At 56.7% G+C, this 13,731-nt stretch overlaps 1 protein-coding gene across 1 annotated transcript; it reads left to right on the top strand.

The window, feature by feature from the left end:
• Positions 1 to 724: 724 nt before the first annotated feature.
• Positions 725 to 13,472, top strand: PRMT9 (protein arginine methyltransferase 9). The gene is made up of 13 exons (XM_061552375.1): positions 725 to 2,323; positions 3,367 to 3,515; positions 4,223 to 4,468; positions 5,487 to 5,654; positions 5,991 to 6,099; positions 6,671 to 6,789; positions 7,169 to 7,251; positions 8,184 to 8,371; positions 8,494 to 8,686; positions 9,041 to 9,881; positions 10,467 to 10,620; positions 11,519 to 11,644; positions 12,114 to 13,472. Exons 1-13 carry the CDS (start codon positions 2,099 to 2,101, stop codon positions 12,366 to 12,368), a joined length of 2,856 nt encoding a protein of 951 aa, XP_061408359.1. The 5' UTR covers positions 725 to 2,098; the 3' UTR covers positions 12,369 to 13,472.
• Positions 13,473 to 13,731: the final 259 nt, after the last annotated feature.

Here is a 13,731-nt window from a genome sequence, read left to right as displayed (position 1 = left end):
ACCTCCCTCTCCCCCCACCAACCTCCCCCCCCTCTCCCCCCCACCAACCTCCCCCCCCTCTCCCCCCCACCAACCTCCCCCCCCTCTCCCCCCCACCAACCTCCCCCCCTCTCCCTCCCACCCACCCCCCTTTCCTCACCACCAACCCCCCTCTCCCCCCCACCAACCTCCCCCCCCCACCAACCTCCCCCCCCTCTCCCCCCCACCAACCTCCCCCCCTCTCCCCCCCACCCACCCCCCTTTCCTCCCCACCAACCTCCCTCTCCCCCCCCACCAACCCCCCACTCCCCCCCACCAACCCCCCTCTCCCCCCACCAACCCCCCTCTCCCCCCACCAACCCCCCTCTCCCCCCACCAACCCCTCTCTCCCCCCCACCAACCTCCCCCCCCTCTCCCCCCCACCAACCTCCCCCCCCTCTCCCCCCCACCAACCTCCCCCCCTCTCCCTCCCACCCACCCCCCTTTCCTCACCACCAACCCCCCTCTCCCCCCCACCAACCTCCCCCCCCCACCAACCTCCCCCCCCTCTCCCCCCCACCAACCTCCCCCCCTCTCCCCCCCACCCACCCCCCTTTCCCCCCCACCAACCTCCCTCTCCCCCCCCACCAACCCCCCACTCCCCCCCACCAACCCCCCTCTCCCATCCACCCCTTAATGTGGGGGGGGCGGGCAGGGGCGATAAACCGGAAGCACGTGCGCGTGACAGCTTCCGGGGTGAGTGGAGGCGGAAGCGAGGTGCACGTGGGTTGTTGTCAAGCGGCGCAGCAGTTTGCGTTCGCAATGTGCGCGCAGCGAAGCACCGAGTCTCTTTCAGTCGTACAAGTACAACGTCAACGTGTCAGCATCACGTCGACGTAGGGCTAAACTAGTGAAGGTGGAAGGGAAGCTTTATCCGCCATCTCAGTTCTCGCTTTATATACTTTACGGACATTTTCAATCCGCCGCTGCATGAAGGCCTCTCGCTCGCCAAGGGCCGTGCCGGGCCACGAGGCTTTGTTTTGTTTTGACCATACCTCACCACGCGGGTCACTGTGGCGCTTAGTGAAGTGAACGAGCCTCTGATATCACTCGGTACTGGAATTGAAACTCGGGAGCGTCGGTTCGGAGCGCAGTTCGCTAACCACTGCGCCCCCTATGCAAAGTCAAGTATTGGAGCTGTGTTAATCTTGCCCAGGAATAACGCCGATTGGGACTCGGAAATCAAATTGGGGTTGTTTCTCTCTCCAAGGATCTAATAATTGGTTTAAAAACAAAACATCGGATGTAACGTCACACTTCACGGGAGGCAAATTAGTCTGTTCACTGACGGTGGTATATTAATCAAGCGTTCAGCAGGGGACTTGGAGCAAGGCAGAAGTGAGGATACAATTTCTCAGTATCTGGGCCATCTTTGTTGGGTCTCAATTTGCAATATTTCGATTTGAGTATTTTTTGTTAGGACTGAACTACTGAACTACATTTGTACAGTACAACATTTCAGCTCTTTATTGAACATGATGGCAATTTACATCCGTCTTTGCATAAGCCGCATTCCAATTACTTTATCTTGAAACGCAACTTTCATTTTGCTTCCTAAACTCGCGGCCAACTAAGCGACACCCTGCAAATTCTGGCAGAAGATGGTGCTGGCAACGTCCAAGACGCGCTGTGGCCCATCTTGACCACCGCTGGTGCCACCCAGTCGTGGTCAAGTCCACTCAGCCCCACCAAACCCCCTCTCAACATACTTAATTTGGAGCTTTCGTGACTGCAGGAATTACTCTTTGGTTCTTTCGGTAAAGTCACGTATCAAGAGAAAATAATTAAATACTAGCATACGACATTTCGATTGCAACACAAGCAATCATCATCAGGTATAAATGAAATAGAAACAGATCTAGTATACTTAGAAATGTAATGTAATACAACAGAGAGTCGGATAACATAACAGTCAACACCCTACCTGGTTGAATACGTTCTTCTCAACACCCACAACACAACCACCACCGGCACGCCCACAGTTGGGGTCAGGGGGTCAGGGCCCACATCAATAACCACGTCCTCTGGTCGAGCCGGCCACGTTGTTGAGTGGGCCCCCTGTGGCCACCCTCTGCGGCCGATGTCGTCCGGCGGCGCCCGTGACGGCAACGACGAGGACGGAGCGAGGAGGAGGATGAGGAGGAAGAAGGGTGGAAAGGACAAGAAGGTGGACACGGCTCGGGGCAGAGGACACCGCTCCCTGATGCTCGCCAGGGACCTGGTGGAGGCCAAGGACCCGGGCACAGGCTTCGCCCATTACCTCCTGGCGCTCACCTTGGCGCCTGAGCTTCGGTCATCCGTGCAGGTGAGATGGTGATGATGGTGATGATGATGGTGGTGATGGTGATGATGGTGGTGACGGTGATGATGGTGGTGGTGATGGTGGTGATGATGGTGGTGATGATGGTGGTGATGATGGTGGTGGTAGTCATAGTTATCAACTTTCGTTTTCTTCATCATTGTCATCAAGGTCACCATCACCAATCGTCGTGATCAATCTAAAAAAATCATCACCAAGTTCGTAACCCAGGGGTTAACGTGTCACTGAATGTGTTGCCGACTCATTAATCCTCGGTTGTGAAACTTGGTGATGATTTTGAGCAACGGTCGCTGCTTAGACTGAAGTAGGCACGGGACCAGCAGTTACAGCCACAGCGAGATGGGAAATGGAATGTATGGTGCTGGGTTTAAACATTTTGGTGACCGTCACCCAGACAGACCCAGCTGAAATTAAGCCTCTACCCAAACCATCATCGTCCATCATAAACGTTCGTCCCTGTTGCAGGATCTATCAGAAGGGTGGTTAAGTGGAATTGTCTCACGCTTGCCCCATCCCACTATTGACCAATTGTTATGAATATTCAACTGTACTGTGTTGAGTCCTATTCCTTAAGTAGGTGCATTTTCAGAGCGCACACACCACACCCTCGGACGGTGGTAATTGTAATTAATCGCCATCGTTTCTTTTATGACGATAACACACGCATATATATGTCGCGGGTTGAAATAAGCCGCGGCCCAGAGGTGTTTGTAATATCAGGAAGTCAGCAGACGCCAGAAAATTTAGTTACGGACCGCATCCAGCCACCAGCAAGAAAATTCACGGTTGAGCAATGAGAGGTCGCTGTCAGAGTGGCAAATAGAACGGGAGCTGATGCTAAAGGGATCTTGTGATGGGCGAAGGATAAGTGATGGAAGCGCGGGGTGGCAGTGAACGATGAGCTTGCGTGGCAAATGGCAAACGACGTGAACGTCTCGGAAAGTGGTTTGATGAGCATGGTAGCCGGTGATGCGATGATGTGATGTGATGCTGGCGTGCGATGGGGCGCTGTGTGCGGCGGGGTGCAGGCCGAGTTCCACGATTGCGCCCGCGCGTGGACGAGCGAGCTGGAGGAGCTGGGTCGCGCGCGCGACGCCTTCGACTGCTACGAGCAAGCGCTGGCGCTCTACCCCGAGGACGAGCTCATCCTCAACGGGATGGGCGAGAGCCTCTTCAGGTGCCCGGGGAATTCGCTAAGAAAGAGCCGCCGCAGCCACCGCGAGCGGTATACCGGATGCGGTGTGCCGGATGGGGGGAATTTATTTTCGCAGAGCCGGCTAAAATTAAGCCCTGTCCTCGCGTTGAGACTCGTACACACACTCGTGATGATTTGGCTGCTATACATTTCCAAATGATGATCCACTTTGTTGAGCCATCATTTGTGGCCAGGTCGCTTCTGAAAAAAAGCTACATAGCTCAGTGGGCCTTACCTGGACATTTTTTTGTTTTTGAATTATGGGTAATATATAAGCAAAACTGCATTCTGCGTCCACATGTAAATAAACATTTATTTAGTCCACCAGCCTATTTGGCTTTCCGGACCGATAATATCAAGCAGAATTTGTTTAAACAATAAAACTCTGAACCTTCTCTCATCCACAAAGTCAGGCTTGCTAATCGAACCCAGCTGGATTACCCGACGTTATTGGCAAGAGCACTCCATATAAACAACTTGGATCCCCCACCGCAGCAGCCTTTCGCTTTAACAATCCCAACCCTGCTGACGGTTTCTTCGCGCATTAGTCATTGCTGACGGGGGTCCGAGACCCCCCCCCCCTCCCGTCAGCTCTCACTCCGCTAGCAGTAAAATGGATGTGCCGATCGATTACTTCGACGGTCGAAGGCCAGCCCGCAGCCTCTCACACCCGGTCCGTCACGGTGCAGGCTGGGCTTCTGGGACGAGGCGGCCGCCTGCTTCCTGCGCGCGCTGCGATCCGCTCCGGGGTGGGCGCCGGCGAGGGAGAACTTCCGCCGCGCCGCCAGCTGGCTCCTCGAGCGCTGGCACTTCCCCATGCTCAACGACCGGCGGCGCAACGAGGCCTACCGTGACGCCCTGCGCCGTGCCGTCGCCAAGCGCGGTGGCGCGGGCTGCACGGTGCTCGATATCGGCGCGGGGACCGGCATTCTCAGGTTAGCCGGGGTGAGCAGCGAGTGAGAGAGCGAGGGGGGAAGGTCTGTAGAAATGTGTAGCCGCAGTGGCGAGATGTTAACTACCTTGTCTGGTATGCAGAAGGTCGTGGGTTTGATCCCAACCCTATTGCCTGTATATTTGGGGTTTCTATGTTCTCCCCGTGGTTGTGTGGAATTCTCTCCGGGTCATCTGGTTTTTGCTCCACATTTACAAAAATGCGTTCAGAGTATTTGGCTGGTAAAAATATCCACATGATCAGGCACTTCGTTGAGCGATCATTTGAGGCCAGGTCGCTTCTGAAAAAGAGCTAAATATCTCAGTGGGCCTTACCTGGTAAAATAAAAAAAAATTTAGTTTTAGTTTCCTGTTGTCGTCAGCCTGTACCGTCCCACTGCCTTTCTTGAGTTGCTCCGGTCCACAACTCATCGACTCTTCCGCTGTCTTCCTCTGCTTCTCTCGCCTTCTCTCGGTATCCACTCTGAGGCGGGATTTCCGGATCCGGAGGCTATTACAATCGGGGTTTAATTTCCCACTGAATATTTGCCATGTCCTGGTAGACTGCAGTAGGGGGTACGTGACAAGTAGCCACAGCCGTAGCTGGAAGTATACTGGATGTGGTGTGCCGGGTGCATTTTTATATTTTCCAGGTTACTGAGCCGGCCGGCTGAAATGAAGCTCCGATTACAGCTGTTTTTGCGTAATTTTGCTCTTAACCATTTTCAATTGCGACGTGAATATAATTTGTAACGTGTGACATTTCCCACAATTAATTCACTGCTGGATGAAGGCCTCCGCCAAGCCGTCGTCACCTCTGATGGTCTCGCGGTGCAGTGATCCATTTAGCTCCAGAACCCACCCCACCGAGATTTCACCCGCTCCATCCTCCACGTCGCGTTTCATCTCCTCGCGCGAGTTCACTCCATTGGACGCAGCCGCTTTCTCGCGGCGTTTGTTTTGCCCGTCGCACGGTGGATTGGCCCGCTGACCGGCGGTCGCGCGCGACGGCGCTGGGCGCAGCATGTTTGCGCGGCAGGCCGGCGCCGGCCGCGTGTTCGCCTGCGAGGTGTCGCGCACCGCCGTGCAGCTGGCGCGCGAGGTCCTCTCCGCCAACGGCTTCGCCGGCGACGTCTCCCTCCTGCACGCGGCGTCGCACGACCTCGCGGTGCCGCGTGACCTCCCCGAGAGGTGAGCGAGCGAGCGCGCTGCGCCCCGGCGCCTTCACTATCGGAATTCTTTGCTTATCCTGGAGAAATCCGATGGACTATCAAGCTATCTGTCTTTAGCAGATGTCCGGTAGGGGCAGGTCATGCGCACAGTTTGCATTCGCAGCCGAGCATTAGTCGGTTGGATACGTGTGGTGCGAAATAAGTTGAACATACATACATCTCGTGGCGGTCTAATGTAGGTGAAGGTTGTTGTTGTAGTTTAAAGATTTAGATTTTCACTGCTGTTGAATTCTCTCTTATTTTAACCGATGTTCACCACGTGGTTGGGCCTGCTCACGAATGAACGGTGCCACAGGGTGTCGTTGGTGGTGACTGAGACGATGGACGCGGCATTGCTGGGGGAGGGAATCGTGGAGAGTCTGATCCACGCCTGGCAACACCTCCTCCTGCCCCCGCCGCCCACGGTGAGCAGAGCGGCTCGCTCAGTGACTTGCCATGAGCAGAGTGGCCTGTGGCAGAGGTCGCAAACGGGTTTTGATTCCTTACCCGTACCCGGCCGCAACAGGGTCGCAAACGGGTACCCGTACCCATACCCGATACCCGGCCGGGTACGGGTAGCCGGGTATCGGGTAGGGTACGGGTATCGGGTACCCGATTGCGACCTCTGGGATGAAGACATGTTGCAGGCGCGGGTGGGTTGATTCTAGGAACTTGAATTGTGAGAAGAGACAAGACGTTGGGAAATGAGTGACAAACAGTTACTCACCAGTGACTCACGGCCTACCCGTACCCGTACCCGGCCGCACCAGGGTCGCAAACGGGTACCCGTACCTGTACCCGGCCGGGTACAGGTAGCCGGGTATCGGGTAGGGTACGGGTATCGGGTACCCGGTTGCGACCTCTTGCCTGTGGTGAGCAGAGCGACGCTTGGTGAGCTGAGCGGTGCGAGCCGTTGACGGTCGCTCGGGCGAGGCGACACCGCGTGCGTCCTGTGTGAACCAGAGCGAGCTGAGCACGTGACATCGTGTGCCGCAGGCGACGGTGAACGGCGCCGACGCTGGTGTTGGTGACGCCGGGTGCGGGCAAGTGATACCAGCAGGCGCCACGGTGTACGCATGCGCCGTGGAGTGCCCCGAGATCCGGCGCTATCACCGGTGAGTGCAGTGTGTGTGTGGTGTGTGTATGGAGGGAGCGGTAGTGCAACGGTTATCGCGCGCCACTACAAACCCGGCGACCCGAGTTCGATTCCTGCTCACGGCCAACACTCGGTGACGATTATTTGAATCGGTTCTTTGCTTCCCCTATGTCGACTCAGCCTGAAATGAGTACCTGGTGCGTTGTTGACACCGGGGAGACAAAGGCGGCCGGGCGTGGTGCTGGCCACCCACCCATCCCCTCGTCTGCCGTTCCGGCCTTCATCGGTGCTACTCGCGAAAAGCACTTGCCCCAACAGCCTGTTAAGGCTACACGGGGGATCTTTGTGGTGCGTCCTGTGTGTCCGTCTGCCCGTGGTCCCGGGTGGTGCTGTTGCAGGCTGTGCGTGCGGGAAGCCTGCGGCACTCGTCTGGACACGGGCGTCGCCTTCAGGAGCCTCGTCGGTCTGCCACCAAGAATCGGTAACCACGATGCATCACGATCAGAAACTTTATTTATCCTGGAGGAATCCGATGAGCTATGAAACCCTTTTCCACAGATGTCCAGCATCACCCGGTGGCGCCTCCTGATGCAACGCGTGGACAATAACGCAACGCCTTTCAACGTCCTTTTCCCCAATTTAATTACAACTGTGCCGTCGACAACTGGTCACTTAGTGTGCATTTGGACCTCTCGCAGAGCAGTACGAGTTAGAGAATGGTACGTGGAAGGAGATGCTCGTCCCCCGCATTCCCTGCTGCAGAGAAACGTTCGCTGTGAGACGCACCAAGTGTCGTCACCGCTGCACCACGCTGCCGCCCGATTCACAGCGAACTCGCCAGCGGGTCTCCCTGGCGTGTTCCCCACTCACTTGGGGTCTGCCTTGGTCCTACTCCCCCCCCCTCCTCCCTCCCACCCTCCTACCCCCTCCTCCCTCCTGCCTCCTCCTTACCCCCTCCTACCTCCTCCCCCCCTCCTCCCTCGACCTCCCTCCTCCCCCCTCCCCTCTCCTCCCCCCTCCTCCTTCCCCCTCCTCCCCCCTCTGCTGGGTCATTTTCGGAAGTATTTCCTTAGCGGTACCGAAGACAAGGCAGCTGTGAGGGTCATCGCATGAAATTAATCAATTTGCTTTCGTCTCCCAACCATTTGATCAATTTGTCTGGTTTTCAACAGGGAAACTTCCAAATATCTATTTTGTGTTTAGTTTGTAGTCCTTCCCCTGCACATCCGATTGGCGCGGTTGGCTACGTACGATGTGAAAGAAGTTCAACATACATACCTTTAAGTTTTAATTACGTAGGATAATCGTTATGGACGGATGGACAAACATATGCAGGGAAAGACGGACAGAGCTAATGTATGGACGCTTAAACCTGAGCTGCAAAGCGTAAAAAAACCATCGCTTTCTATTCAGGGCGGGACACGCCTACCAACGACGACGAGGATGATGACGATGAGGAGGGAGAGGAGGGGAAGGACGCGGACAACGAGGGCAGCTGCCGGGAGCCCTACACCACCGAGCGCATGAGTCGCGTTCCCGGCGGCTACACCTTTCTCTGCGATCCCTTCCCCGTCCTCGCCGTGGACTTCAACAACCCCCAGGTTTGCCCCTCTCTGACCGAGGCATCGTCACCGTCGCTCGAGCGGGCGTCAGCTTTGACGGCCGCTGCAGCCCGTCGCTCGCAATCCCCGCGGTCCGAGACGTTCCCCGTGTTTTCCCGCAGGAGCTGGAGGGGCTGTTCTCGCGAGCGCCGGAGCGGCGGGGAGCGCGTGTGACGTGCGGCGGCACGCTGGACGCGATCGTCGCCTGGTTCCGGCTGCGTCTGGACGAGGAGTCGTCGCTGAGCACGGCGCCGGGCGAGGACTCGTGCTGGGAGCAGGCGGTGTACCCGGCGACGCCCGTGCGTGGCTGGAACGGTCAGGACGCTAGTCGCACGCTCGGACGCTCGCACATGCGCACGCATGTACGCACGGGGGAAATTGTGCGCGTGACCTCGTGGGCAGCGCGGGTCGGCGAGGGTCGACGACGGAGCAGAGAAGCCTCGATGGATTTTGATGCATTGCCAATTTGTTGTCCACCACACGTGGTGATCGACCATCCAGGCGCTGCACAGGCTCAACATCTTATTAGCTTCTAAAGTCGATTCGGTGATATACGTGGATTGTTACTTGCATATATATATAACGTAGAATAAAGAAAACCCTCATAAATTAAGTGTTAACTGTGCGTAGTTCGACACACATTGACCCTACTGTTGCTGCCGCTGTCAGGCTACACGGTGAGGGAGGGAGACACGTTGGAGATCGAGGCCGCGTGTCGGGACGGGCACCTCGGCCTCTCCTGCGTCTCCGTGACCCCGGCAGCGTCGGCGGCGCCCCGTCGTGCCATAGCCCGGCCAGCGCCCGGCTCGACGTCGCAACTCGACGACGCGTCGACGGCCGCGGAGGTCGCGACCCCCGAAGGTGACGGCGAGGCCTGGCTCTGCTCCGCCATCGCGAGCCTGGGCACGGCGAGCGGGTGGGTGCCGGGCGTCGAGACGTGCGCGCTGGAGCCCTGGGAGGTGGCGCGTCTCAACGACGTCGAGCACTGGGAGGCGTTTTCCCGCGCCGCGCAGGACGCCCCGGGGAGGAGGGGCGGTGGAGCGGGGCCGCTGCGAGTGCTCGACCTCTCCGCGGGCCTCTCCGTGCTGCCACTCGTGGTGGCGCGCGCGTGCGGCGGCGCTGGCGGCGGCGGCGCCGCGATCGTCTGCAGCTCCGCCGAGGACCCACGGAGACGGCGGGCGCTCCGTGCGTTGGCCGCCGCTAACGGCGTCGCGGCCCAGCTGAGGTTTCTGGACGACGGCGTCGGCTCGGCTTGCCGGAAAGAAAGAAGCGGCGGTGTGCGCAGCGAGCCGGGTTGCGGGACTGCAAGCGGGGCGGCCCGGCCCTCGCCGGACGACGCGACGGAAGACGAGGCGATGACGATGGGAGAGCAGCAGCAGCAGGAAGCGGTGGTGGTGGAGAGTGAGGAGGACGGCGCAGAGGACGGCTCGTGGGACGTGATAGTCCTGGAGGCCGTGGAGCCGACCGGCCTCCTCCGCCAGGGCCTCGTGGAGAAAGCCGCGCTCGCGCGGTTAGTGGTCGCGGTCGAGGGTCGCGATGCTCCATGCGTCGCATTCGCAGCAGGGCGTGTCACGATTTGTGTGCATCACCACGGTCGCAGAGATTTGACGACCTGTTACGATTTTTGGGTCGCGATTTGACATGGGAATTAATTCAAATTTTGTTTCATTTTTCTGTTATACATCTCGGACGTATGTTCTGTCGGGTGTGTGCATTCTGTTGACCTAAAGGTACAATAATTTGCACTGCTCGATGAAGGCCTCTCCATGCCTTGTTGATCATGGCAGTTTATTTGCATACTTCACCGCGCCGGTCAGTGTGGAGTTGGTATTGAGAGCGGAAGACCCAGGAATGCTTCAGATATCTCGCCACTCACGTTAGCCGTGAGTGGCGAGCGATAGGTCACCGGGTTCACAGCACAGTCCGCTACCCACTGCGACACCACACCATCACTATTTGCACATTTTTCTAATAAACAACGCGCGTAAACATCAACGAGTTTTTAAACGCTATCCACTCGACGCAAGAGATTGAACGGATCGTACATTCTGCGTGGGATGCGCGCCCCGAGTCGACGTCCGCCTGCCGTTTGCAGCTCCCTGCTGCGCCCTGGTGGCACGGTGCTCCCGCTGAGCGCGACGCTCGTGGGGCAGCTGCTCGAGTCGGACGCCCTGCTGAGCGACAGCGTCGTGCTGGGCTCCGGGCCCACGCTCGGCCTGCGCATCGCCCCCTTCCTCAACCTCTTCTCGGTGAGAACGGAGAACAACGGGGTGGCGGGGGGGGGCGCGACGCGTCGAAAAAGCCATCGTGAGCACCGGGCGCTAACAAGAGTCGATAGTCTAGGGTGATGCTGAATGTGTAAATAGAATGTCGTCTGATTTTGATTATTTAATCGCTTTAATTGCCGACAAGTTGGCGGTCACGTGGGCACCGAGTCACTGTCCCCTCGACGAATGAGAAGCAGCATGGCAAGATATTTTATTAAGTGACTAAGTGCATTAGAACTGGGGACAGGATTTGTCAGGTCAAAAATATTCTCCTTTCGTACTTGATTCGCGTGGCTAAAGGTGCTTGCAGCTTGGATTTTTCTCCAGGTTCTCCGGTTTTTCCCTTCACATTTAGAATCAACGTGCGTTTTAGGGTTTTCGGCTGCTATAAATTGACACGTGATAAGCCACTTCGTTGAGCTATCATTTGTGGCCAGGTCGCTTCTGAAACAAAATCGATATAGCTCAGTGGGCCTTACCTGCTAAAGTAAAAAATATAAAGTTTTATATACAAAGTGCTTCAAATGTTTTTTAACACGTCTGAGAATTTTCAACAACACCAAAATAAATGTCTCCGGGCTCTGGAGACCACCTGGAGAAGATTCCAGGCGTGTGTTGACAATGATGGCGAACAAGTGCAGACTCTTTGAAGCTATTAACATGACATTTGTTATCACGTCACAGCATATTACCCGTTCTTTTTCCATTAAAAACGATAGTCCCATATAAAATAGTTTCAAAAATGTTGATGCACCCTGTATTGTTTGCAGGGACTCTTCAAAGTGTTCGGCCGCGTGTGAAAGTCGCGTCCCGTGGAGCCGCGGGTTCCCCTTTCCATGGCCTTGACGTCCACCGTGCCCCCCCCCCCCGCGTCTCACAGGTGCCCACGCAGGTGAACCTTGACCTCTGCACTCTGCCGGGCCGCCGGCTGAGCCGTCCATTCGAGGTGTTCACCCTCGACCTGATGGCGGCGGGGAGCGAGGCCGCCGCTGAGCACTGCGTCACGGTGAGCGTGGATGGAGGAGGAGGAGGTGGAGGGGAGGGCTGACACCACTCGCCTCTTCAAGTTCATGCCATCGGACAAAGACGGTCACCGCATCGCGCGCTTTCAGATGCCCTTCTGCGGCCGTCTGAAACACTTTTCCTTGCGATATTAGGAAGCCACTTGAGTTATGCACTTTGAAATCATCTTGATTCTGTAGAACTGCTTTTTGTTTGTTGGCCTTCCCCCGCACCTGCGATTAGCGCGGTTGGCTACGTACGGTGCGAAAAAAGTTCAACGTGCGTGCGTGCAAGTGAGCACGGGTAATACACAACCTGGATCATCCACCCATGTATGTTGAACTTCTTTCGCACCGTACATAGCCAACCGTGCTAATCAGCGGTGCGGTGAGACTCTTGACTGCATAAAGCAGCGCGATCACCGTTCTACCGTTCACCCCCCCCCCCCCCCCCCCCGCCGTCTGGACTCGCAGGCGATCGCGGACGAGCCCGGCCGCGTCACGGCCGTCGCTCTGTGGGTCGAGCTGCGGCTGGGCGACGGCGCCGCTGCGCTGTCGACGCTGCGCGCCCACTCGCACGTCAAGCAAGCGGCCGTGGCGCTCGAAGAGGCGCTGGGCGTGAGTGCGGGGAGCCGCGTGGAGGTGCGAGCGCACAGCCACGACGGGGACGTCTCGCTCGCGTGCCGCGTCGCCCCCGCTGCGGCAACGACGACAGCGGCCCTCCCCTAGGGGGGGGCGTCCAAGCTGATCGAACGTTGATTAGCGTCTAAATGTGCTTGCAGCGATGGATCAGCACGGTTGACTATGCATTAAGCGAAAGAAGTTCAACGTAGGGACACGGCCGTTGCCGCCACGATTGTGCCCGCCACAGCCATGCCCACGTCAAGACGTTGCAGGGGCAGAAGAACAGACGAAATGGAAATGAGTAGTGAAAAGTCAAATGGATGAATGTTCGCGTCGCACAGCTTGCCAAACGTTGGCACTCGGCCGCGTGATGGATACATCAATCGAATTTCGATTCTGTGTTCTTCACGCTTGGGATATGGAAGGCAGCAAAATGGGGCAAAGGAAATAAACTAATACAGGTAAGGAACAACAGTTCCACACTGCCCACCAGGGATTATGTGTCTGTCGTGCATAGCCACGCCTTCGATTTGTATTTCATAGAGCGCTTCGGGCGGGCTCAGCACCACGTGACACGCCGCCCCACGCAGCTTACGCCGCGTGACACGGATCGCACGAATGCGCTGTGCAACCAAGTTCCTACCTGCCCACTCCGAAGGGAACGTGTTATCAACTCCAGAAATGAGGGAGGTGCGGTATGAGACGAACGCACGGAGCGAGTGTAGAGACCACACGGGCATTGAGCGGTGGACGTCTACGGAGATTTAAAGCATTCAGCGTCGCTCGGATTCGTCAAGTTTGTACAGTTATTTGCCAAATTAGCATAGATTTAACAATTAGTTTAATTCATTATTTCCCTGTACTTCTATGCCCCCCGTCTTAACCAGCCTAAACTCTTTTTTCAGAAGCGACCAGGGCCACAAACGATAGGTCAACGAAGTGGCTTATCACGTGGACATTTATAGCAGCGAAGTACTCTAAACTTATGTTTCTAAATGTGGAGGGAAAAACCGGTGGACCTGGAGAAAAATCCACGCGAGCACAGGAAGAGAGACATGCAAACTCTAAATATACAGGCGTCAGGGTCTGGATCGAACCCACGACTTCGTTTATATCAGGCGACGTAGGTTACATCCTGCCACCGTGGCGCCCTGCAATCACCAACGTGGTGACGTATGATCAAGTAGCTCCCACAATGCACACAGCGTGGGGAGGCCCTCGTTTAGCAGTGGATGGACAAAAGGGACAGGGGGCGTACGTAATTGGCGTCGAATAATTTGTGTGCATCGTATGGAAGCAGTGTTCCGTATGGAAGCAGTGTTCTGTCTGCAGGATCGGATGCGTGTTCATGGAGTGTAAGAAATCGTTCACCCAGCCGGATTCATGTACGCGACTCCCTTTGAGTAAGCGACGAGACAAAACCGAGAGGGGGGGGCAGGAAAAATCTCCGCTTGTACATATTTTTTAT

Source organism: Lethenteron reissneri, chromosome 16 (genome assembly GCF_015708825.2).
Source record: "Lethenteron reissneri isolate LAM-NWPU_2019-01 chromosome 16, ASM1570882v1, whole genome shotgun sequence".
NCBI lineage: Eukaryota > Metazoa > Chordata > Hyperoartia > Petromyzontiformes > Petromyzontidae > Lethenteron > Lethenteron reissneri.
The sequence above is the reverse complement of the archived record's forward strand: the minus strand, read 5'-3'. Positions and strand labels throughout refer to the sequence as shown.

Excerpts from the sequence above, each read along its gene's own strand:
- PRMT9 (XM_061552375.1), top strand. The coding sequence starts at position 2,099 with ATGTCGTCCGGCGGCGCCCGTGACGGCAACGACGAGGACGGAGCGAGG. Across the intron at positions 8,372-8,493 it reads TGGACTTCAACAACCCCCAG|GAGCTGGAGGGGCTGTTCTC; the intron begins GTTTGCCCCTCT and ends GTTTTCCCGCAG. Across the intron at positions 10,621-11,518 it reads CCTTCCTCAACCTCTTCTCG|GTGCCCACGCAGGTGAACCT; the intron begins GTGAGAACGGAG and ends CGCGTCTCACAG.